The sequence below is a fragment of the Mytilus trossulus genome, chromosome 1 (genome assembly GCF_036588685.1).
Source record: "Mytilus trossulus isolate FHL-02 chromosome 1, PNRI_Mtr1.1.1.hap1, whole genome shotgun sequence".
Classification (NCBI taxonomy): Eukaryota; Metazoa; Mollusca; class Bivalvia; order Mytilida; family Mytilidae; genus Mytilus; species Mytilus trossulus.
In genome coordinates, this window is record NC_086373.1 from 81,979,946 (window position 1) to 82,006,902 (window position 26,957).

The 26,957-nt window shown below is 32.3% G+C and overlaps 1 protein-coding gene across 2 annotated transcripts; it reads right to left on the bottom strand.

Annotated features, from left to right (window-relative positions):
• Positions 1-5,601: 5,601 nt before the first annotated feature.
• On the bottom strand, positions 5,602-26,957 carry LOC134710477 (very long chain fatty acid elongase 4-like). Of its 2 annotated transcripts, none has more exons than XM_063570852.1 (8): positions 26,744-26,957; positions 24,072-24,156; positions 23,056-23,243; positions 22,394-22,474; positions 21,168-21,224; positions 20,319-20,427; positions 19,399-19,526; positions 5,602-5,983 (listed from the first exon to the last, which is right to left on the bottom strand). In XM_063570852.1, the coding sequence occupies exons 2-8, from the start codon at positions 24,124-24,126 to the stop codon at positions 5,915-5,917; spliced, it is 687 nt and encodes a 228-aa protein (XP_063426922.1). In that variant the 5' UTR covers positions 24,127-24,156; positions 26,744-26,957; the 3' UTR covers positions 5,602-5,914. The 2 variants fall into 2 exon arrangements, with proteins under 2 accessions (XP_063426922.1, XP_063426914.1); XM_063570844.1 differs by lacking the exon at positions 5,602-5,983 and adding an exon at positions 17,735-17,945.

Consider the following 26,957-nt stretch of genomic DNA (forward strand, 5'->3'; position numbering starts at 1 on the left):
AACTAAGGAGGCCACGTGGCGTTGCTAACGAAATTGATATTGAAATTGACAACGTCGTCATAGGTAAAATAGCGATAAACAGATTATCATTGGTAATCTCAACTCGATTGCTTTTCTTACTTTCGCTGTACCAGCTCAAGCGAGAAAATCAATCTCGTTGAGATAATCAACGATAATCTATAATTATAGAGGTTTTAAATTACATTGCTTGCATTTTTTTCTAACTTATATCAAAAATGTTTAAGACAAAGATTGCGAAAGTACAAGGGCTTATGACAACTTGAATGCAGTAGGTTATTAAGTAAAATAACAAAATTCCAAACTCCAAGGAAAATTCAAAAAGAAAAGTCTGTAATCAAATGTCAAAATCAAAAGCTCAAACACACCAAACGAATTTATAAAAACTGTCATATTCCTGACTTGATATAGGCATTTTCTTATGTAGAAAATGGGGATTAAACCTGGTTTTATAGCTAGCTAAACCTCTCCCTTGTATGACAGTCACATTAAATTCCATTATATTTATAACGATGTGTAAACAAGACAAACAGACATATTTTTTTAAAATGTGAACAATTGAGGTACTGCATTCAACATTGTATTATATTTTGAATCACTATAAAAACAAATAAATATGTTATAAAGAAACACATAAAGGCTTATAGACAAAGCACATTGGCAAGATGACAGACAAAAATAAAAAAATACCATAGTACAATAACACAGTGACGGGATGTATTAGTACAGAGCCACGTCATGTGTTACAAAGAAACACAAAAAGACAAAGAACATTTATGATTAGCAAAAATGAAAGACAAGAATACAAAAATAAATTCCATAGCACAAAATACAATGACGTCTTATCAGGAAATTATGTTCAGCAAACTGGTATTACATTTATTTCTTTAAAGCCAATACTCTATAGTCGGCTTAATATTAAATGATATACTAGTATTAATGGCCTAAATTATAACACAACAATGTGCGAAAAATAAATATGACAGACTTCAAACAATGTCAACCAATGTTCTACAGAACCCCGACTTAGGACAGACACAAAATGTATCAGTTTTAAAAAAAAAATTGCTTTCTTTCGGATATATTTCAACCCTTGTGAGGTTTTCACTGTTAAGTCTATGGTTGTCGAATAGCAAAAGGACCAATTCAGATGAAAAGCTATCTGAGGTCGCTTTTATTACTCTTAAGATCGATTATTTTGTTGTCTACTATAACTGTTTTCCGTTAATTATTTTAATAACATAAATCAAGACGTTGATGTTCACTATTGAGTAATTTCAAATTATATCACCCCTGTGCCTCTTTTATCTAACAAAACGATATATGTGGTGCTCATTATTTGAAGGCGCCAGTGTTCAGTGGTATTTGGTGGGAATTTTTCTCAATACAAAATGCTTTTTTGGTACAGTTTCTGCCTTTTGAAGCTTCGTTTACTGAGTGAAGGTTTTTAATTTCAATCGCTATCTAATTTTCAGCATTCGGGTACTTACATTTTATTATAGATATTGTTGTCTGGTTATTTTGTTGGATAAAAAGAAACAGTTTTTAAAACAACTTATATTCTTAATCTTGTACATGTACTAAAACTCAGATTGCATTTTTCATTATTTAATTTCAAGATAGATCTATTTTGGAAACAGTTTTGCTTTTTGCATGGAATACAACATATTTGGTCGGTATATTTCGTAAGCCGAAATTGTTAAGGGTGTTTACAATGTATCTATGTTACACTAACAAGAATATTCCTCTTCAGTAGTTTATAAAAATCAGTTTTATATGTACATGTTTAAGGTAAAAAAAAATATTTTTCAACGTCGTGTTAAAGGTCACAAAGGAGTTTATATCCCTACTGTAGAATACAAACTAATTTCCATTGAAGACATTATTTGTTAATCATAAATCAATTATGAATCTATGAAAATCGACTTTTAAGATAGAATATAAAAATTCTTTGTTTCCAGTGTTTGTCATGTAGATAAAACGTATGACGTATGTGTAGCCTACTACGTAGATAAGCATGTGCTTCTTTCCCAAAATATTAAATAAATCTGAATACCATTGGTGAGATAAGTACAAGTAAGAGTTCATTTGAAAGAATAGTCTTATAGAGCAAAACAGCCATCTATAGATCAAGATTAGTATGGGGAGAAAATCCTGGAACAGCAAGCAGATAAAAGATGAGAATTACTGTAAATTTTCTTGACATTAACTTTAATACGTTGACACAAAAACACCATAAAGTCACGTGTAAATCTTCATTCACTTCTCGTTTATTCGACGAGAACAAATCAACAAGGCGACGATCTAAGCTGAAATCTCTAAAATTACTGGTTAATCATTAATTTCATGAATTTACAAATCAGGGCTCGCAATAAAATTAAGATTCAAATGCATTTCATTAATTAGTTAGCTTTTATCACCATAGAACAGGAAAGCAAGTTCATGATTAGAACGAATTATAGAAGTATTTTATACCACTGAATCGGATGCCGGATGTTTGAAGAAAATCCGAGGTATTAGTCGTCGACAACGTAAAATATAAAATGGAATTACGGAATAATTCTGGGTACAGCCATAATCGTCAAGATGTCATAGAACTCTGATTACTGTCTAATATTAGCAGTGACACAACATCTCCAGTAAATTAATTTCTGTGCTTTACCGCAATCAGATTTGAGAAATAAAAAACTAAATACCGCACGAATGTTGGACGTGCCCATCAGCGGATTGTCAGAATGTAACAAATCCCTCAATATCAAATTGACATCTTGGCTTTAGAGGGCTTGAAGAATCGATCAAACTTATTAGAGGGCCATATAGGACACTCATAAATGTTGTCAAATGTAAAGCTGGATAGTGATGGTTCTGACATGTTGACTAACATCCTTTATAGAAAAGATCAGTGAATGTAATAATTATTTGTAGGCTTTTTAAAATTTAAAAATATCATATATCGTATTTTTGGGAGTATATTTGTCCTTATGAAACCTATTTTATAAACTGGAGCTAATCTAGGATTTTAGGAAATGCTTAAATTTGCACGCGCGCGTGAAACAAATAAAAATATAAAGATTATTGAATCAATAAACAATTGGTTTAACAAAAGACCCACTTGCGTTTGACTGACAGAAGTGACATGGAACAAGGATGTGATCTGCATTACGACGTACTTCATCTGCATTTCGTTTGGTGATTTATTTTAGTCATCAGTTATTTCAATTTTGACCAAAAAAATGATTTCAGAGAATTAACTGTGAGTCATTTGGTTGAAGAGACAATATTTGTTTACTTTCAGTCTTTGTTTGGTTTTTTTTATCTTTCATCGCATGTAGTTATAAAAAAAAACCATGAACACAAATAAATTGTAAGAATTTGTTTAATTAAAGCGAAATATCAACAAATACATATACAGATTTATAAATATATAGATTCTACCACTGTCAATTACAAATAAGCAAAAGCTCAATATAAAGTGAACACTATTTAATTTGATCTTACAAATGCAAAATATTCAAATTTTTCTGCAGCTTCATTTTACAAATATGAACAATGCCGTACTGTTACCTATAGTTGTTAATGTTTGTGTCGTTTTGATCTTTTGTGGATAGTTGTCTCATTGGCATAATACCACATCTTCTTTTTTATAACGAAGGGATTTCGAGACTTGAAATGTTAATGAGACATCAACACAAATATATAAAGCACATACAAGTAATTGTCTTTTAAACATCAACATGCGGAATTCAACAGTCTAGATGAGTAATTTACCTTTAAATAGCTGTATTTGGCAAAAAAATTTAGGATTTTTTGGACCTCAATGCTCTTCATTTTCTTTGGCCTTTTATAACATTTTTTATTTGAGTGTCACTGATGAGTCTTTTTTAAACGAAACGCGCGTCAGACGTATGTATTAAATTTTATTCCTGGTATCTATGATGAGTTTATTTGATACAATATGGCATGCTTGAAATCACAACAGTCTAAGGTCTACCGTCATGCAAATATAATAAACTAAAGGACAACACAATAAGATCTATAACTCAGAACCTTTATTTTGGGATATCTAAAAGCTCACGAACATGTGAAAAACATAATTTTGAAATCACCATGTCAAATTGATCAGTGTATTAACAAAAGCATATGATAACGTACACTAATTTCTAATGTACTGATTGGTTGCCTATATATAATGTTCATAGGCATGTATATATAAAATTCATATTGAGAAAAAAAGGATTTAAAAAAGATATTGCCATAAATTGTATTTGCAACCGAGTACCCACTGGTCTCTACATTATTTGAAGATCGTGGCATTTTGTCTACAACAGGTATCGCATTGACGTCCTCATAATCTGCCGTGCCTACGTATTTATACATCCCGCATGGTAAAACATAGGCTCATCTTTAGAAAGTTATTTTTCTTTTCAATTGTAGATGTTCAGATGAATATGTTTTTTTTTATAACTAAATTAAAACCCTTATAGAAAATTTAATTCATCCGAACGACTTATATTGGCGGCATTACTTCGTCATAGATTTTAAAAAAAATATATAATTTGAAATTGCAGATACCCATTCAAAAGAGTTATATGTTCGATAAGGTCCTAAAATGGCCCCCTTTTTTAGCGTAAATTTCAAATTCGGATTTATCGACCAATATCACGATAAATTATAGCTAATACATTGACAAGCTAGGATATAAACCATTCTGTTGAAAATTTTACGTTTCTGCGTTTCATTATGACGTCACAAGTTGTACTTATATTGATTTTTCACGAAAAAATCAATGAAAATGGGTGAATTTCCATAGATTATTGGACAGGAAACATAGAGCGCATACGTCGACAACAAAGATCTTTTGAAATAATGTCTGTGAAGACATTTCACATGTCTTATTTGAATTTTAAGCTTGTCGACGCCTGCGCTCTATGTTTCCTGGTCCTTTATTTGGTGGAAATCTAGCTGATTTTGTCAAATTTCACCAAAATCCCTTATTTTGACCTTTTTTGGATGTAAAAATCAACGTGATAGAACTAAACTATGACAAAAACAGTTTTGTTTAACTTTCTAACACGTCTTTAAGGCAACTTAAAACATTTATTGTCTTGTTACTATGAACTTTATAATTGGGGCCAAATATGGCCCTTACCGAACCTACTCCTTTTACCAATACAAAAGCACTTGGTTCTGTAAGAATGTGCAACAATATACATAATTCCACAAACAGAGCAGTGAACCAGAATATCGTAAAACAGAATTTTATTAAAACGGTACGTGTTTTCTGGTTATTGTTAGTAGGAAAGCAGATAGAATGAAATTCAAAACAGTGTGGCTGTGGCTATTGATTGACAGATTAAATTCATCCATTGACTGGGACAATTTACGTGAACGTTTGTCTGTAACGACCACTGTTCACGGCGTACCTACGATAGACATTTAAACTATGTGGTCACCAAAGGTTTCTAACGCCTTTAATTATAAAATAATTCGAAAAATTAATCTGGAATAATCTTTATGTTTTGATTTTATATAATTGATATAAATCAAAACATCGTGTTATTTCTGATTAATTTTTCGAATTACTTTATTTAGGTGTTGAGAACCTTTGGTGACCCCATAGTTTAAGAGTATTTTAAAAGTGCATAGCGAGCAGTTGTCGTTACATACAAACGTTCACCTAAATTGTCCTAGTCAATGGATGAATTTAATGTGTCAATCAATGGCCACAGCCACACTGTTTTGAATTTCATTCTATTTGTAGAGAATTTCAAGAATACAAATTCTGATCAAAATGCCGAAAAAGACGACAAAGGACTTATCAAAAATGTTTTCTTAATTTCTTTCACAAGTTCCACGTAGTAATAGCGTATACATTGGTGTTGCCTAATATAGTTCATTACGATTCCCTCACACTCGCCTCCGTGCTGATCAAGAGGGCGACTTGTTCCGCAAATTGAAATTGTTTCTGCAACAGAAAAAAAAATTAGACGGTTAAAAAATAGAGTTTTGATTATCAAAATTCAGGAAGTTACAAGTCAAATCACATAATTACACGTTATTTTGAATCTAAAGTATCATCTCCCTCACTCACCCACAAGCCCGCAGGCTAAGTTGACCTTGAGGACTTTTCTTGTGTACTCTTTCGCCATATATGATACCTATATAGCTCCTAACGTGTCTTCAGATTAGGTGTGAGCGTTTCTGATGAAGGTCAATGCTGAAAAGACGTCAGACACAAGAAACGTATAAAGTTTTATCTTTAATTATTTGATTGATAAGGGTTTGATAGAATAATGAGCCTTTTGTCGTATAGACACCATCATAAAACAATGTTTATGAGTAAACATAGTCTGTTTGGTAAGTAATCCTATAATGGATAATTACAGGTTATGTACGTGATTCTATATTAAAAACATAAATCCTCATCTTCTATTTTTAGCGAATATAAGAATCTATTTCTTCTGTTAAACGTGGCATTAAAACTCTTATTTAGATATGTTCCAATTTTGGCGTCAGTCATAATTATAATGCTCACTACAATGACGTCAAACAAATCATTACGTCCTCGTGTTTCCGTTAGGCTTCACTCCCATGCAGAAGGATTTAAGAGATATTTGAGCATCTGTATTTTAGTGATACTCTTCAAATAGCTGAAGTGGATGTGGGTAAAGAAAGGGCGCAATTATCCCTTTTATAGTTTTCCCCTTCCCCGGTCGATATGATATATCAATGAAAAATTTATTTCATCAATCATAGATCTTGATATCCAATTGTGCTGTCGGATATCTGAAAATCCTTTCACCTATGTCCATAGAATGTCTTTTTAACAGAATATATATAGCATTAGTATATCATGATCTTAAACCTCATGATCTTAAACCTCTCCTGAATTTCAAATACTGGTATAATATAAAAAATAAAAAAAAAGAAGATGTGGTATGATTGCCAATGAGACAACTATCCACAAAAGAACAAAATGACATATAATACGACATAGCAAGAATTATAATACCAGTAAATTGATTAGTGGTAAGGTTTAGTCAATCTCACTTTTTATACTACACAAAAACGCCTTTTCCTTTAGTCTATATTTGTGTCTAAAACAACTGGTTTTCGGATGATAACTTGGGAGTATCCCTTGCTTGGTTAAAATGAAATGATATATTGAGAGGATGAAGCCAATGGAGTTTGATGCGAGCAAGGTCACTGATGATAACATTAACTGTATTATCACTCGGTTGGTATGAGCAAGGTAAAATAAAAAAAATACCGAAATCTAAAGGATATTCAAAACGGAAAGCCTTTTTAAAATAACAACATAAAAATCGAATCGAAAACAACTGTCATATTTCGTCTCTGTAGAAAATAATGGATTAAACCTGGTTGTACAGCTAGTTTAACCTCTTACTTGAAACTTTTACAAATGGAAGATGTATAGATTTAGATGAAAACTATTGATTTCAGGGTCAATAGGTTGAAGATCAAGGTCACTGTTCAATGTCAATGTTTCGGGGTAATTTCCTTGTGGTTATTTTAGTTTCAACTCTTTTGATGTTTTAATAGAACTTGTATAGATGGAATATACACAGAGGAGGGAGAGAATTGGTAACAGTTTGGTTTCTATATACCTGACTTTCTATATACCATGAAGCATTACTCAATCATTATAATAGTCATTTTGCTTAAATATTGACTCCTACTACGAAGTATAATACAAATGGTATCTCCTTTATAATAGACCTTCGGGCTAGAACCAATTCTAATATACAAATTTTTTTTTCAGTTTGAAGGACTGGTTCTTATTTTTCACGCTGAACGTCTTATTATTAGTAATGTCTAATGCCTGGGTAATTTCTTATCCGCAATATTATATTTCAATTTTGTCTATTTCTGTCTGACTGAGCAACATGTAATGCCAATATGTATGCTTGGTTAGATATGATTGAAGACTTTCATAATTCCTTCCAATAGATTTTTAAGGGAAAAGTATTAAGAAGTCTGAGATTGATGGCTGATATAAATATGTCTACCATGGAATAACCTCTATATACATAGGTTATTTATATTTTCAATAGATTGATTAAATTTCGATAGAGAATGAAGTCTGGTGATGGTAGGGATATGATGTAACTGAAAGTCTGACCCGTTCCATTTTTCATTTGTTGATTTAGACGGTGAAGGAAGAGACAAGAAAGTCAATTATGGTAATGCTAGTTTTCGTTTCATTTTTTGCCAAAAATGAGCTTGGTATACACACCATATTAATAAATCATATTCTCTAAACAAAACAAATATGAACCATATTACCATATTACTTTTGTATTTGTGTGTCTTCGATGAAGGAAAGTTAATGGGGTTTATTAACAAATGAAATAATGCATGTACTAGATTTATATGTAACATTTAGTTTTTATATTGATTCTACGACAGACGAAACCTTTACTATTACTTCATTAATTTCTTAAAGAAAAATTGGATGCTGGATTTAATTCAATATTTCACGAATAAAGGCGTAAAGCAGTGTAAGACTTCCCAAAGATAAGCTTTTAACAGGTTTTTATTTTATTATGTTACATATAGGAATTTATAAATATACATGTACAAGCATGTATTTTATTGCTTCGATCACACACTCTTTGCCTTTTTCATTTACCTGTACTTGCTTTCTGTATTACTGATATAAAAAAAAATAAGTGATTTCCAAATCATAATTTTAGAGTACGTTTTTCCTCTTTTTTATTCCGTTGAAAGAGGTTGGGTCATATGTCGTTGTCCGTGTTCTAGGCCAGTTGTTTTCTCGTCATGTTCTCAATACCTTTTGCCTTCTTTTTTTTTAATTTTGATGTTTGGGGCAAATAATTATACGCAACATTTCTGTTTATTTTATAATTTAAATATCTTCCCAACTAGGCGAACTATCGGCGATTTACAACCAGACATGTGATTGATTATGTTTAAAATATTAATACCAAACTTTTTAATAGAGTTTTGGTATCATTTTCACTAGTTTGGTTCGCAACGATATATATAAATTCTTTAATTTGAATTTGTCTTTAAAAAATCAATATCTTATTGAAAATCAGAGGAAAAAATCTATATTTATCAACTAATAATATTGATGTAATATCGCATTGACTTTTTTGGGGGACCGTTAGTTTTGTTATTTGAATTGTTTTACATTGTCATTTCGGGGCCTTTTATAGCTGGCTATGCGTTATTGGCTTTGCTCATTGTTTAAGGCCCTACGGTGACCTATAGTTGTTAATTTCTGTGTCATTTTGGTCTTTGGTGGACAGTTGTCTCATTAACAATCATACCACATCTTCTTTTTTATATTTGAAATAGTTTTCAGTAACTTTGAGTACTCTCAGATCTGTTATTTTCAACTATTTTGTTATCATGATTTACTAGTACACCACATTCCCATGTTATAGGATGTTTAGCGCCAGAACACATGTTTAACCTCTGCTCATTATACATGCACCTGTTCAAAGTCAGGAGCCTGTAATTTAGTAGTAGTTGTTTGTTGCTGTATACCATATTTGTTTTATCATTTTATTGTTTTGTTCATTCAGGGTATTATTTTCTCGTCTGAAACGTTTTACAATTTTCATGTTTTTTGCCTTTTATAACTTACTATGCGGTTGGGGATTTGCCCATTGTTGAAGGTAATACGGTGAACTTTATAGTAAAAATATATATTTTTTATGTCATTTGGTTTCTGGTGGATAGATATCACGTTGGCAATCATACCACATCTTCCTATTTATATATGGATTATTTCCAAAAAAAATAGATTGTTCAGTACATCTGTCGTGCAGGTAAACTCGACTCCAATCTTAATTGACTAGTATTGTCAGTGTTCCCATCGAAGGTAATTGGTTTTCTTCGGGCATTTTGTCACCCATAAATATTGACCGCCACGGGAGAGCCCAAAGGTGGCGTTAAAACACCAACAGCATATCAATCAATCAAAGATTTTTTCTAGATATTCTTGAAAGACATTGTGAAATTTGCATCCTTTTAAATGTTGTTTGATATGTACTGTTTGTTTTGATATGCTTATGCAGAGGTTGGTTTGCTTGCAAATTTTGTTCAATTTTGCAATTATAAGAGGGTGGTAAAGGGGGTGCGGGTACTTGCACGAAAAAAACGTGAAATAAGACGTAATTTCACGTTCAACGTGAAATAATTTCTGTAATGAACGTTGCACGAAAAATAAATACTTTTATGCGAACCTTTTGTGACTGAGTCACTATCTTCTTGTATATATAAACTCTTTATTTTACTTGATATTCCCGATTTAGTATATTACCAATGTTATTTCAACTGATCGGGCGGAGCTATGTTTTAATTTGCATAAGGACAGTCTATTTGAAGATGTGTGTGATAAGGATGATTGCCGTTATAGTTATTACTGATTTCTAATCACCTATCAGTGTCATCAAAGGAATTTACAAAATAGATACTGTACACTTCCTTGATGAGTTTATCCTAATATACCTATCTATAGATGGACTGGTTTATTATGAGCGAACCGGTCAAACTCCGCCCAGTCAAGTGAAATAAATCGAGTAATACACATTTATGATATAATTGGTTTACGGCTTTTAAAAAAGTATTTCTTGACGATCCCTGCCAAGTGTTTGAATTTTATTTGAAAAATACCGAGCACGCAAAATAAGACTTTGAAAATCACGATGCACGTAAAATTAAATAAGCAGAACACGTTGAACGAGGCACCCGTCTTGCACGACTGAACGACAAATAAAAAAGTAAAAACACGTTGAACGTGAAATAAAAACCGGCGATCACGTTGCACGAAAATAACCCTTCACCACTTCTTATAAAAATTCGACGTTTTTTTTGTTAGATGACCATATATTTATCAACATAAGCTTATGTAAAACGATAAACATGTTAAACACCACCACGAAGATATCATGTCTCAGTAAGGTAAAGAACATCATGAAGTTAGTCCTAAGACATTGGCATGGTCCCATGTTTCCTAGCCAAGATATACTTAGTAGTAAATCAAATTCGACGTTCTTGTATAAAGAAAGCTATTGAATCCAGGAATTACCGGTATACTATGAATAAACTGGATGAGTCCCGTTATGATTAATTTAGACTCTCCTATACGTTTCAGTTTTGTTCGCATCATAACGGGGAAGCATTGATTTATTCAATTAGTAATAAATTGATTAGTTACTGTATATATGTAATAAATGATAATTTCTGGAGTTAAGTGACATTATGGTATATATAAACGCTTTACATCTTTTGCATGCCCAAGTACTAAGACCAGCATTAGGTACATATGGCACATGCATTTTAAGAAAAAAGTCAAAATCAAGAGTTACTACATCAGTTACATAGCAAACATTGTACACTGAGGCAAGACAACATGTCTGTCAACGGTAACCAGCTGGTAAACGCGAATTATTCCAACCTCTGCACGTGCATGTCTATAATTACGTTTCAGACCTCAATGAACACAAAATCACGGATGTGTTATTGAAACAATCGGAGAAAGGGGAGAAAGGACGATATCGGTACCGATCATTAAATACAATAAAATATACTTCGACTGAATTTAGCCATCTTTTCACCAGTCTTTAATTATGTTTAATGGAAAAGTCGTTTTCTCGAACAATTGACAATGGTAGCTATAAAATATCCTTAAAAAACATTAAGAAGGGGCAATTCTGAAATGTTTTTGCTTTGTTGATAAAATTATCATCATATTTATAAATTCCTATACTTTATTTGGCTTTTTTTAACTGTTTTGGATTCGAGCGTCACTGATGAGTCTTTTGTAGACGAAACGCGCGTCTGGCGTAGACACAAACTTTAATTCTGGTATCTATGTTGAGTTTATTTACAAGTGGCCATCTGTGGTATTCGCTGCATTAACATGCTGTTTTAAATTTCATACTCATATGTGACGTATAACGCTTTAAAACATTTTTGTTACCACTTTTACTGCTTTTACCGCGTTGGTTGAATAATAAAACTAACGCGTTCATTCGTAATAGATACGGTAAAAATATCTAAGCATTAGTTTCGTAAACTACCGTTAATGTTTCCTTTTAACGGTATATTACGTTTTTGTTTTAACCAATCGAAATTGGTGACACTATCATGGTTTTATATTCAATACTTTTGGTGGCCTAGTTGTCTAAAAAATACAACTTCTGTATCGTAAGCCTTGCTGTCAAAGTGGAGGTTGTGAGTTTGAGTCCTTTACGTGGCAGGGGCGTTCGACAGATAGAGAGTATGATCAAACGCTTTGTCGTGCAATTAGCCTGGCAATTATGTACCCTTTGAACAGTATTGCAAGAAATCATAACACTCTGCCTTCATAAGACATCTAATTTGTCGTCTCTATATTTGATCGAATGTTACTTCGTATTTAAAAGCCAACACCTTATCTATGTTTAACTAATGTACGGAATACGCTCAATTTAACAAAGTGAGGTTTATTCAATTTCTTAAAAACATTTCTAAGTAAGCACATAATATCTAAACATGACTTGAATTTAAACACTTTTAATGTGTTTAAAAATGAAAGTGTTTAGAAATTAAAAACATATTTCTAAGCTAAACACAATTCTTAAAACTATGTACATAGGGTGTATTTCTTTCTTACACAAACGATGTAAACGGCTAAGCGCGCACATGTTTTGATCATTTCTTTCAAACATACGTAAAATTTTGTAAACGTTGTGTGGCGTTTGTTGCTAATTTCTAAACGCTACAATAGTAGAAACAAATACATCGCTTAATCTTTGTTTATTGGCCCTGTTTGAACTTTCAATAATGTATGCACATCTTGTTGGTAAACAGACGATTTACAAACGTAGAAATGAATACATCGTTTAATCAGGATGAATATAGAAACAAATGTAGCGTTTTTTCTAACAAACGACGAACGACAAACTAAAGATGCATTTTTAGCGTTTGCATAGCTTGACAACGTTTAGGTAAACTTTGCAAACTATGGGTGCATTTCTTTCTAACACAAACGATGCAAACGGCTAAGCGCGCACAAGCTTTGATCATTTCTTTCAAACATACGTAAAATTTTGTAAACGTTGTGTGGCGTTTGTTGCTAATTTCTAAACGCTACAAAAGTAGAAACAAATACATCGCTTAATCTTTGTTTACTGGCCCTGTTTGAACTTTCAATAATGCATGCACATGTTTTTGGTAAACAGACGATGTACAAACGTAGAAACGAATACATCGTTTAACAGGATGATTATAGAAACAAATGTAGCGTTTGTTCTAACAAACGACGAACGACAAACTAAAGACGCATTTTTAGCGTTTGCATAGTTTGACAAAGTTTAGGGAAACTTTGCAAACTGTGGGTGCATTTCTTTCTAATACAAACGATGCAAACGGCTAAGCGCGCACATATTTTGATCATTTCTTTTTAACATACGTTTGCAAAGTTTACATAAACTTTGACAACCTATGCAAACTGCAGTGTGTCGTTTGTTAGTACACACACTAAATTTGTTTTTTTACTTCAACCTGATTAAACGAAGTATTTGTTTCTACGTTTGTAAAAAGTCTGTTTACATACAACATGTGCATGCTTTATTGAAAGTTCAAACAGGTTCATTAAAGACTTATTAATGCCTGCGTCACACTGTCCCGATTTTTACGCCGATGGTAACACGATTATGGAAATTTTCAAAATCGGGACTGATCGTATCCAGATCGGTCTATTCGTAGTGCCATCTTTAACCATCGTAGAACCATCGGCCACTTTTTCTAGCCTTCGGGGACAACTTCGGGAAGGGTTCTAAATGTGTTAACATGTTAAAAAATCCCCGAAGGTGCGTCCGATGTTGAAGGTTCGTATTGAGTTCGTATCACCATCCTCACCATCGTAATGTCACCGGGAATGCATCTTTGAACATCGTATTGCAATCGTGTTTCCATCGTTTCCATCGGGCAGTTTTGACATTACGATGTTTACACGAATGAATCACGAAGCGACCCGAAGGTCGTACGATGGCAACACGACTTCGTGAAGACCTCGTAATCCCGTCGTGTTGCCATCGAATTAAAGGAAGGCGACAAGACGGAACTACGACGGCAATAAATCTAGCTAAAATGTAAGATAATTTTCGCGCTAAAATCCATTTAAAGTGCCATGCGCGATATACACTGGTCAGTCTAATGCGACAGTTAAGAAAGACGTTCACAAAACATGGAGCTCATATCATATGATTCTATGAGAACAAGAAAGGCGACAAGCGTGGTTTTTATTAATTCAAATGGAACAAGAAGAGCAGCTATTACAGGCTCAGGATTTACTTTTACGAGTAAAATATTATTTTTTGTCAATTTTTCATACCAAGTAACATAATGAAAATCATAAACGCACCTCGTACACCAACCCTGCAGGTACACGTATTTAGGGAAACCAACCTTTTCTTCATTATTCTGATTTTTTATGTATCGTCTGCATTGTTGTCACACGAATGTTTACTCCATAACCATTTTGTTTTCTATTTGTCATATTTTGCCGTATTTGTTGCTTTCCCCACATCCTTCCTTTTTAAATAAAAGGGATCAACGAATATTACCTTACAATAACCTTACCTTTAAGATAGATCAGTAAACATGGGCATAATTATGGGTGATTATTCAGACTAGTGCGCACATTTTACAGTTCAAACAAGGCAATGCCGAGTGTGGCATACCCTCGTATGTAAAATATTTGGGACAAATATGGACACTATATTTGTATATGACACATGCGTGATGCCTTCGGCATATAATTATATAATTTAAATGCATCGTAAGCTGTACACGACGTTTTTTAGACATCGTATGGCCATCGCGCCATAATCGTAATCCATAGTGTAGCCTTCTTGATCCATCGTGTAGGCTTCGGCTGAGATATGAAGCTTAAATACCCGTCTTCGGTTAACCTTCGTATGTCAATCTTTTGTTATCGTTTATAATTTCAGCACCATCGTATAGACTTCGTTATTCATCGTACTTGCTTCGGTCACTTTTTTGGTATTTTAACGAGACCGGGACCAACTTCATACGAACTTACAATTTTCGCATTCGATGCCCATCGTCTCTAAAAATCGGGACAGTGTGACGCGGGCATAAACGATGTATTTGTTTCTACTTTTGTAGCGTTTAGAAACCAACAGCAAACGCGACACAACGTTTACAAAATTTTGGTTAGAAAGAAATGCGGCCATAGTTAGACACAAATTATCAAAACATGTGCGGGCTTAGACGTTGGCATCTTTGTGTTAGAAAGAAATGCAGCCATAAACTTTGACAAACTATGCAAACGCTAAAATGCGTCTGCAGTTTGTCGTTTGTAAGTGCATTTATTTCTTACTTCAACCTGATTAAACGAAGTATTTGTTTCTACGTTTGTAAAAAAAGTCTGTTTACCAATAACATATGTATGCTTTATTGAAAGTTCAAACAGGGTAATTAAAATTAAACGATGTAGTTGTTTCTACTTGTGTAGCGTTTAGAAAACAGCAACTAACGCAACACAAAGTTTACAAAATTTTGGTTAGAAAGAAATGCGGCCTGAGACACGTTTAGACCTAAACATGTACAATAAAAGTGCAAAAAGATATGCTTAGAAATGTGTTTAGGATCTAACCACCATTTTACAGTGTCTTATTATAGTATAATAATATTCTCGTACTCTTACAGTTGAATTATGTATCTTTTGTTAAATCATATCATTCAAAGGGACTTTACAAACAAAAATAATTGTAATTTGTTTTTGTTGTCGAATGATTGGACTGCTTAATTTTTGTCGTTTTGCTTTTTAAGAATTTTACTTAGGAATAAAACTGATACTCTATTGAATTCGTTGGTATTTCGTATACAGATAATGTGGGTAAACAATATTGGAATTTTAGTTTTGTTATGTTTTGATTGATTGTGTTTTCTCTGTATTTATTTCTTTCTTATCTGAATCTTGATATGTCTTCCAGAATTGAGTTGTGGACGATATTTGTGATAGGAAAGATAACTCTAACTCCTTAGTGCTAAAATCTATGATTTTGTCAGTGACATATGAGATGATATGACACAGTTCAGGAGGTGATACCACGGTATCATAGAAGCATGATTAAAGTGGGCTTTTTTTGGCAAACCTAGTAACCGTATGTGCTGAATTTAAGATGAAGTATATAATAATGATTGTGTTTTGTTTCCTTCCGAAACCTGATATATGCCATACTTATTATGCTTCTATTGTCTTCTTAATACATTGTCCTTGGGATACTAGCATCTTTTCTTTCCTTCTTTCGCAACTTTGCGTTAAAATGCGAGGATTATCGATCTTTAAAATATTGAAAAGTTAACCATCGAGAGTGAAGACATGTCGTATTGCATAAAATTTGTGGAATTTGTTATTCTAAGGATTTTATACAATATGTAGACAAAAATTATCCTTTGTGTTTTCATTAAATAAAGGAACAAAAAATAGAGATTGATTGAGTGACAGGTGCAAGTTTGTAACTTCGTTTAAAGGAAGATTGATGAAAGACGTGTCAAACAAAAGATCAATTTCTTATATCAATGAAAGACCAATTTAGCCGATGGACTGCAAAGATTTATATGGGACTTGATCTTGACAAATCAGTCATGGATTGACAGAAAGATCTGTAAAAAGGTGTCAGTCTGTAAAGTATGTGACTTTATCAGAAATAGAGACATCAAATATTCTGGTTGAAAACTGATTCGTTTCGACTTGCTTCTGATACTACAAAGAGGTACTTCGAAATTATTACAAAAAAGGACCTTAAAAGGGAGGAAATAGCCATCCTAGATACGCTACAAAATATTAGATTTGGTTTGACCATCTTTACAAGAATTGAAGGAATAATAAAAAGAATGACTGGTTTTCCTGCCTCGATAAATGTTCATATTACATATTTTGTATTTTTAAAAAAGGGGATTATACATAACTGGTACCAGTCGATTAAGATTGTGTTTCTGAATACAACTGAAAATGGTTTCATGACATTTGATAGAGTTCATTAAATAATTTTATAATCTGCAAGTATTTGTTCAATTTAAATCATTTTATTTAAACTTTAAGCACATTGTGTAGCCGGTTGTCTTATGGTTTGAATCATTTGATTTATGTTCCATTGACAAATACCCTAGATTATCTCTTACGAATTACAAAGTTACAAAACAACATGGGAGATAATCACAAGGCACAGCAGGACAGACTGCTCCATTACTTAATGAAATGAAACAAAAAGTCCACAACATAAAACACATATCATTTAAAATGTGTACTGTTGTTAGTTTGAAACGGTTAACTGTATATATTTTTTTCGTTTGCAGATTTCTTTCTTGTAAACGAATGCACTCGGCAAAATTTGCGTTAATATTATAATACCGGAAATTAAACAAGAATAATTCCATAGTATACGGATGCCCCACTCGCACTATCATTTTCTATGTTTATGTTCAGTGGACCGTGAAATTGGGTTCAAACCTGTAGTTTGGCTTTGAAATTATCTAAAGATCATATCATAGGGAACATGTGTGCTAAGTTTCAAGTTGATCAACTTCTCCAAAACTACCTTGAGCAAAATTTTAGCCTGAAACGGGACGGACAAATGGACCCACAGACCAGAAAACATAATGCCCTTCTACAATCGTAGGTGGGGCATACAAACGGTATAAGAGATTGCTTTTAAAGGTTTATTAAAACTATCGTAAAATATTTACGTTAGTTTCTTCTTTTTTTGTTTTTCAACATAAGATTTGTAATAAAAATTTGCAAATAACAATATCAGCGTTAATGAATATATTAAGACTGCTATATTGAATCCCTGAGGAAAATTGCAACCGCTGAGCAAGTTATATCCTGAATGTATAATGAACGACACAAACTGTATCTGAAAAAAAATAAGATTTTTAACAATGATAAATACAAAACTGCGGATATCTGAATGCTCATAAATATGCGAGTCGATCCAATCTTTTAGTTCCAACCTTTAGTGCAAAAGATCTACAATTTATATTTTATTAACAGATTTCCTACACAGTAAAACACAGACACTAGACCTATGAAATCCTTAATATAACACTAGGTATAAAGGATTGTTTTTTTTTTAATACATTAAATAATGAAAAAGAAACAGTTAAATACTTTTTTTATTAGTTTGGATTATTTCACATTTTGTCATGTCGGAGCCTAAATTATCATCTATACGGCATGGGTTTTGCCCATTGACGAAGGCCACATACAAAAATATACTTACTTAAATCCCCGTTATTTGACCTCTGTTGGATAGTTGTCTAATTGGCAATCATATTAAAACATCTTATTGATTTCATACTATCTAATATTAGATCCAGTTTCAATCTTTATTGTGCATTTTTTTTAAGTGACCGCCGCAAAAGTTGGCTCATTGTTGTCAGTACTAGTATTATAGAAGGATTTATTAATCAACCTTTTTCAAATACATTAATTTAAAGACAGCACGAGTTACATGAAAATGGCTCTAATAAAGTCTGCAAAGCATATAAATTGTCATGTGTGTAGGCATAAATATTTCATATGTGGTTGTTGTATTCTATTTTTACACAGTCCGTTATTACAAAAAACTAGTTTCTCGTTTTGTTTATATAGATTAGACCGTTGGTTTTCCCGTTTGAATGGTTTTACACTAGTAATTTTGGGGCCCTTTATAGCTTGTTGTTCGGTGTGAGCCAAGGCTCCGTGTTGAAGTCCGTACTTTAACCTATAATGGTTTACTTTTTAAATTGTTACTTGGATGGAGAGTGGTCTCATTGGCACTCACACCACATCTTCCTATGTCTAGTACTGACCCAGAAAAACAACCAACGTTTACCGTTGTGCATTTTTCTTTATGCTGGTAGCAATGATTTCACCATACACTTGTTTCATGTTCGTGAATTATTGTTTCCTGCTGCATGGAATGATAACAATGGTGTAGGCGCACACATAAAAGTGACAAGTTAAAACAAAAACTTTCCTGAAGTCTTATAGTCTAGAATGAATTCAGTGTCCACTCTCGTATTATTTTTTTTTTATCTTCTATGTTTGTGTGTTAGAATTAACATACTATTACGATGACCTATAGTTGTTAATTTCTGTATCATTTGGTCTCTTGCTAAGAGTTGTCTCTTTGGTAATCATACCACATCTTCTTTTTATATTGATAACGTGGAAGCGAGTGATTGTGGTTTAAACATTAAACAGAACAATCAATTAAATGTTATTGTTTTTCGGTGCTAGATATCATTGTTCTGATTACACTGAGAATGAACTAGATTAACTTAAAACTCAAAGAATGAAAACAAAAGTGTTTTTTTTATACTTACAAGTTGTAATTTAGTCAAATACTTTTTCCACCAGAGGTATTTTTGCATATGAGGTCCCAAAACAGCAAGACCATAGTATGTATACATGATGATATGCACAAAGGTGTTTAACATTGGAACGAAGAATGCTGAAATACAGAATTATGGAATAAACAACATAACACTTTTAGTCTGAACAGATACTGAGGTACTGACACTTGTTTTTTTTTCGTTATCGTTCCCTTGTTTTTATGTGATTTTCATTGCTTTCACTTCTATTTTGATTAGTTTGTGTGACTTATTCCTTTTTGATATTTATAATGATTTGTTTTGTAAACATTTTTGTTTATATTCTTATAAGAATTTTCTTTGAATTATGGCCACTAAATGATAGATTTGCATATCGAAATAAAGATATATACCCCAGAAACTTTACAATATTTTTCGACTACTTGATTTTTTGTTGTCGCTTTTAATTTCGCAATGACCAAATTTGAAATAAAATGTTAGCCTCCCTTATCGTTTGATTGAATAAAACTAAAAAAAAAAGATGACATGCACCTTAGTGACTAGTCTTGATGAAATATCTAAAAACAGGAATACTCGCGCTATTGTGCTAAGCTTTTTCCACTAGTATGGGAAAACTGACAGATCCGAAAGGAAAGCACCAATACGCTACATCGCATTACAAGAAGAAGTGTCCGACAAATACATACAGCGCTCACACATTACAACCCACTATTGTCAAGCTACTGCCCAAGTACACAAACAAATGTATCAGAAATAAGAGTCAGACGAACGGACCGAAAGGTTAATGCAATTTAGCCAAACCTTTCCCTTGGCCTTTGGGTATGATATTTCTAGAAAAGCTTCCACCCCCCTAATGCCTGTGCATTTGTTGGTTTTTCTTTGACATCACAGCTCTTGCTATTTATACATACCTTGGCCTCCTGCCACAAATTTGACTCCCATCCAATATGTAAGGATCATGGTACAGTGATGATATGCATGCAAAAATGACACTTGGTTCTTTCTCAGCATCAGGAATAACTATAAGAAAATATCCTATTTATTATGTTTAATTAAACTTAAAAGTATTTGTTTAACTTTTTAATAGGAAAATGCAGTCGATATTTCTCGTTTCTCGTTTTGTTTATATAGATTAGACCGTTGGTTTTCCCGTTTGAATGGTTTTACACTAGTTATTTTGGGGCCCTTTATAGCTTGTTGTTCGGTGTGAGCCAAGGCTCCGTGTTGAAGGCCGTACTTTAACCTATAATGGTTTAATTTTTGAATTGTTGTTTGGATGGAGAGTTGTCTCATTGGCACTCACACCACATCTTCCTATATCTATAGTACTTTTAGAATAAAGATTCATGCAATGGCGAGTTGTCTCATTGGTACTCTTACCACACCTTTCTATATCTAATGACAGGATATCAGACTATATACTAAACCCGGGGATGTCTGTTGAACAAATATTCTGACGAAAAGAGGCGCTCGCTGCTTGTCTGTTTTCGGACAAATATTAAAGATGTTTACAGAAAAAAAAAATTACGACTTTTTGTTTCTGCTTTGCTGAAAAAAATCATTTTGTTTGGTTTTACGTAACCTTCTTGTGTCAAAATTTAAAAAAAGAAGAGTACGGTATAACTGCTATATAAATCAGCAGTTTATACGCCAAGTTCAATACCATAATGCGTACAGACCTCAAATGTCAAAAGGTCATTTATGGTTGCAGTAATGTTTTGAGCAGTACAGAAATTCTAATCTGTGTAGATGGTACTTACCGTATCGATAAGTTCTATAACTTTAGAGAAAAAGAACCACCATAAAACTTTTGCCATCTGTAAAAGAAAAATATGGTGGTGAATATCTGTGTGTGCCATTTGGTATTCTATAGTCATCTGTTAGGTAGTATGGTATTTCTTTAGACTCTACTTTGTCTTTGTTATATGTAATATATGTTGTTTTCTTTTCTTTTTGAATGGAAATATATATTGCTTTGCATACGATTTTAGTCTCGTCATTAGGTCTACCAACTAACTTGATAAAATAAAATCTCTCAGCGGAACATAACTTATTTTTACAGTCTAAGGTGATTATCGCATAAAATAAAACTCCGGATGTCGAAAAAAAAGAAACGAAACCACTTGTTGACATCATGTAAGATGTAAACAAGAGCTGAAATTCGATACTATAAGAAAAAAACACATAACCAATTACTCAATATGCCTCTTAAAAATTTGGACCACTAATGAAAAGTGATACACTATATACAAGACATCAATAGCATGTGTATTCAAAGTCTATATCAAATATAGAAGCTATTGTTAGATACCATTAAATTCTGTAAATTTAAAGAAACATATTGATTGATTGATTGTTTGTTGCTTAACATCCAGTGGCAAACATGTCAATCATGTTCACAATAAATACCATAGGTAGGTCTTGTAATAATAGAGGCCATCTGGGATGATAGTCGGGGACATTTAGACTGGCACTGGAAAATGAGGGTATATATTGGATAGTAACAGTAATTTTGCCTAGCAAAAGGCCACCTAAACGTTGTTTCAATGGTTATTAACGTGCGGCATCGGATTTAACGTCCCCATTCTGATTAAACGTGACTGCAAACTTGATACATCCTGAACAGCTAAAGGGACACAACACTTAGAGAAGTGTTACAATGCCCAAGTGACCATACTTCGCTTCCCTAGTCAGCCTTGGGGGTTCCAATAAATATAGAGATTTGGACTACGCAATTTATCCAAAACATTGTTGCCTCTAAAACGAAATACATAAATAGTCCAAAACATTAGCTCCCTTGCAAGAATCATATAAAATAATTTCTTCCGAAAAGTTACTTCAAAGCTTTAGTATACATTAATTGCGTGTGTGCTATTTATTTTACTTTATTTTACAAATCTTTAATTGTCTAGCTATGGTATTTATACACTTCCAAAAAACGAAACAAATTTATTTCTTAGTGCATGTATGTATTATCGAAACTTACCCTAACTGCTAAATAGTCCTCTGAATAATCTACTGGTTGGCATTGATAACTATAGTTGGCTAATAGGGATACAGTAATAAACTGAAAGACAAAGATATTAAATATGGAAGAGGAATAAGCTATGTATTACTGAAAATCTTAGGAAAAGACTCCAGGATTTGTTTTTTGTTAACCTCTGTAAATTATTGTTTTCAATCAGATAAGGACACGAAACGTTTTTTCTCAACTTTTGATAGAAACCTGTAAAAATGGTCAGGACTAACTTATCCAAACTTCAAAAAAAATTTCATTATGACATTTCGGTGCCAAATAAAATCCATTAATAAACTTTTTTCGTGTATCAATAACAGCAGTAATATGGGTAAGGTGTTATTTCTTTACAAATCTATACGAGTTTTTTTTTAGGTCTAGTATTTAGAGTCCACGTTGTAACCGGTGTCACTACAGTAGCAGAAACTACTTAATGTTCCTAATCACCTTACTCCATCCTCCGTTCGATTCGTGTTGATTCTGTATTTTTTTGTATATACTTTTGTGTTTATGTTCGCAGTGTGTGTTTTTTCATGCTATTGGTTATCTCCTAGTAATGCTTTTAATTGTCTTCTTGTTATCATCATCCCTATTTTTGAAAGCTTATTAATAGTTTAACCAATTGTACTAACCTCTACAAACATATAAACCGACAGTGCTACCAAAACGAAGTTATAAGGCACAAGTATTAATTTTAAATTCATTGGAGGTAATTTCTTCACAAATTTTGGACATAAAAACACCATAGAAACATACACACAGAATACAATAATTATTGGCACTGGTGATTGCATAAAGGGCCAGTTCTCCACTCTTGGATCTACAAGAAGAAAATTTCATTTATTTCAGTAGAAATATAAAAGCAGTTTTCAATTTCACGGAATTTTGAGAACATCGCTTCTTTTGGAATAAAAAGTGTTTGCTACTACTTTTAAAAGATCTTTTTTAATGTTGCGTAAAACCTTTTTCCGAATGCCAAAAAAAAAGACTTGACCTGCAAGACTATTAAAACTTTACTTTTTTGAAGCAAAGTGTTCTCTGAAATGATAAATCATTTTTAAAATAGTGAATATCATTTCAAAGGATTCTCCGTGTTAGTGAACAATATATATATAAAAAAAATCTAACACTACTGCCAATCCAGTCATGCAGAGTGACAAGGGGCCAACGTTAATCCTATTACAAAAATGAAGTATATTTAAGTCAACTTAGAGATGATTTTCCGGTTTAAAAAAATTAAATGATTTATGTAATATTTACATTCAATCATATAAGTGTGTTTAAAATTAGGTAGTATTAGGATATACAATAACTATTATCAACAGGATTAGTAATAGACTTTTGGCTTAATAAGAAGATCAGTTAAAAGCCTTTGATTTTTATTTTATCCAGTTTTTGTGAAACTGGAGAAAAATTAAATTAAAAATAAATATTTAAAACGTACAGTAGATGTGAATATTTGGGATTAAATTCTTAATTATCAATGCTTTTCTACTTAACTATAAATTCTCAGTCAAAATAAATTGGAAAAATGTAAATAGAAAATGAAATGCAACAAATTTGTAAAATTATGTGGTCAACTAGTGGAAAACTACCTTTTGTAGAGACTAATGCATTCTTTAAAATCATACAGTCTCATTATACAAACCTGCTTTTTTTAATCCGTCAATGTACATCTTCCTGATATCGTCAAAAAGTGCCATCTCTGCCGGCTTGAGTCTTGTATCGAACTCCTGTAATTGCACATCCGTTTACAACAGGAGCAAGCGTTAATATTTATGATCAAACAAATCAAGGATGTTATAATCTCTGGTGTAAAGCTATGCAAAGCATGCGCACGTAAACCGTTGTGTTGCTTCTTTATCTATATAAAAAATAGCTATTGATTTCCAGACTTGAAAAAACAACGCATTCAACTTTCAATATTGTAGTCATGAACCATCTTTCAATGTTTAAGGATGTACTAGGTGAGGTTTTGAAATTTGTGTCAGATATTCGGACTCCTTGTTTTTTTCTCGTTTTCTCCTACGATACAATATAAAATATTTTGCCATACCCATTCATTTGTTGATCTAAGACTTAATAGCTCATAAAATGTCATTTACCAAAATTTTAGCATAACTTATTCTTGATTTGCTTTCTTTAAATTTGAAAACCAAATAATACCAATGCAAATATTAGGTAAAAGCCCGAGTCGCTTTTTCCCGCTATATTTTAAAAAAACAAATATTTCGAAAAGGAGCTCCAATACCTATAAATATTTTTAGCTTATTTTTATAATAAACTAATGCACTTCCTGTTCATAGTATTTATTTTTAATTCTTAATTTATTTTATTTCACCTAAGAACATCCTTAAGCATTTTAATGCTCTTAAATATAGAAAATTCATTTTGAATAATGTAGGTTATAATATATGTCTGTTATTTCAAAAAATACCTATAAGCGAATCCACAATAAATTCATTTTTTTCCCGTTGATTTTGATACTTTGATAAATAGAAGCTAGCAGGAAATTAATTTTGAAGCTGCTAATTGCTCACATTTACTGAAAGTGAGTTAAAGACCAACTTCGACAATAAAATAACCAAATTTCCCCCAAAAAATTATCAATCAATACCCATCGGACGGATTTAATGGAAAGTCTCATAACCTGGGAAAAATCATGACCTTGCGCATTACCAAAGTACATGTATCACCTGTACGTGGAACATTGAGTGTTTGTAACTGTATAACAATAAATATTCCGGTTTTTTTTAAATTTATTTAAAACAAGTCAATGTTGATGCCGATAAAAGACAATATTCAAAGATCTGATATCGGAAATAGCATATATAAAACTTGTGTTATGTTTCCCCACGATTCTATGGTCTTGTGTTTAAATTGTTGAAATAATGAAAATACAACTTACTTATATCTTTCTTGAAGGTGCACAGTTTATATTTCATTTATGTTTTATTTTTGTATTGTATCACCTGGTCTCAGTGCATACTAGATCAGAAGGTTCTTCGGTAAATTCTATAAAAAGAGAAATGCAATTCTTTTTACAAGCTTAAAATGGTCCGCAATTTTTTTTAGTGGAATTGTATTTATGAAATTCGACTAGATTTACCTAAAAGAATAGAAGTCAATTACCGAAGTGTTGTTTCTTTTTTTTTTCCCTCAAAGTTTTCGCTACATGACAAATTTAACCGAAATATGATGTGACTGGAGGAATACACTCCGTAATATAGTTACTTATCAAAATGCACAAATGCAAACGGTTAAGTGATTATAATTAGGTTCGTCGAAAAATTTCTGGTTTTCTCCAAAATAAACTTCCGCCGTTGGTAAAGGGACACACAATTTTTCAACGTGTAACATTGGTCTATTTTTTGTTAGTAAAAGTATTTTGGAGTTTACTGGTTTCTTTTTCTGGTAAAATCCATTGTATATATTATTATACTTGTTGGGAAAATATAGTAAAAGTTAGATTCCTTATGATAACGAAATGAAATAATGTTATAACTATTCTGGAAATGAAATAGTCAACCTAAAATGATAGCATCCCCACACCGAGCTTCTCTTTTCGTAAAGTAGGCGGTATTCTCTGATTTAGCTGATTGAATGGACGTTGCACACGGTGTTGGTGCAAAAATCAATTTCGACACGGATTAATAATGAAAGCAATACAATAACTGGTCGCATTGATAAAACATGACAATATTGCATTGATTTGAATGTAATATGCTTGCAAGCAGTAAAATATTTAAATAAAAATTAAAATATTCAAGTAATAACTATATTCCCACGTTTTGAGGAAGAAACCAGAGAACAGTTTCACACAAAAAAACTAATCTGAAGACTAAAGTTCATCGTCAATAATGGCAACAGTAGTATCCCGCTGTTCAATAGCAAAAATTCGATTGAATAAAACCAAATCCTAGTAACAACCTAAAACCGAGGCCCGGAAATGCTTTAAAAAAAATGGTGAGTTGAACCTGGTTTCATGGCTAGCCGAACTTCTATTAAGCTAAATTAAAATTGTATCTATAAAAAAAACCTCACATATTATATCTAAAACAGTAGAAGATTACATTTCCTAATAAAACGTGTCTTAGATCCCTATAAACCTATGCGGAGTTTAAAAACCTTAGACCTTGCTGACATACATGTGTACAATAGACTTACAGTCTATTTTAATTGTCGGACAACTTTACAATTGGCTTAGTTTAAGTATATAATCCTATAGATAATTAAGGTTGAATTCAACATTGTCTTCAGTCGAGTTAGCGCAATTAAAAAAACCAAGCTAATGAATTCAAACTAGTTTAAGTTACTTACTTTATAAGATCAGGAATTCTTTGTAACTTATTTCCACTGTTTCTTGATTTAAATATTTTGCCCTATTGACAAGTTCTGTTCGACTAACAATAAACGACATTGTAATCACATTATAGAGTGTTGTCTTTAAATCAATTAAACATTTACAAGACGGATTACATATTTAAAACCACAGGTTAATGATTATATTATTGATTGGTTACTCGTGTAAATT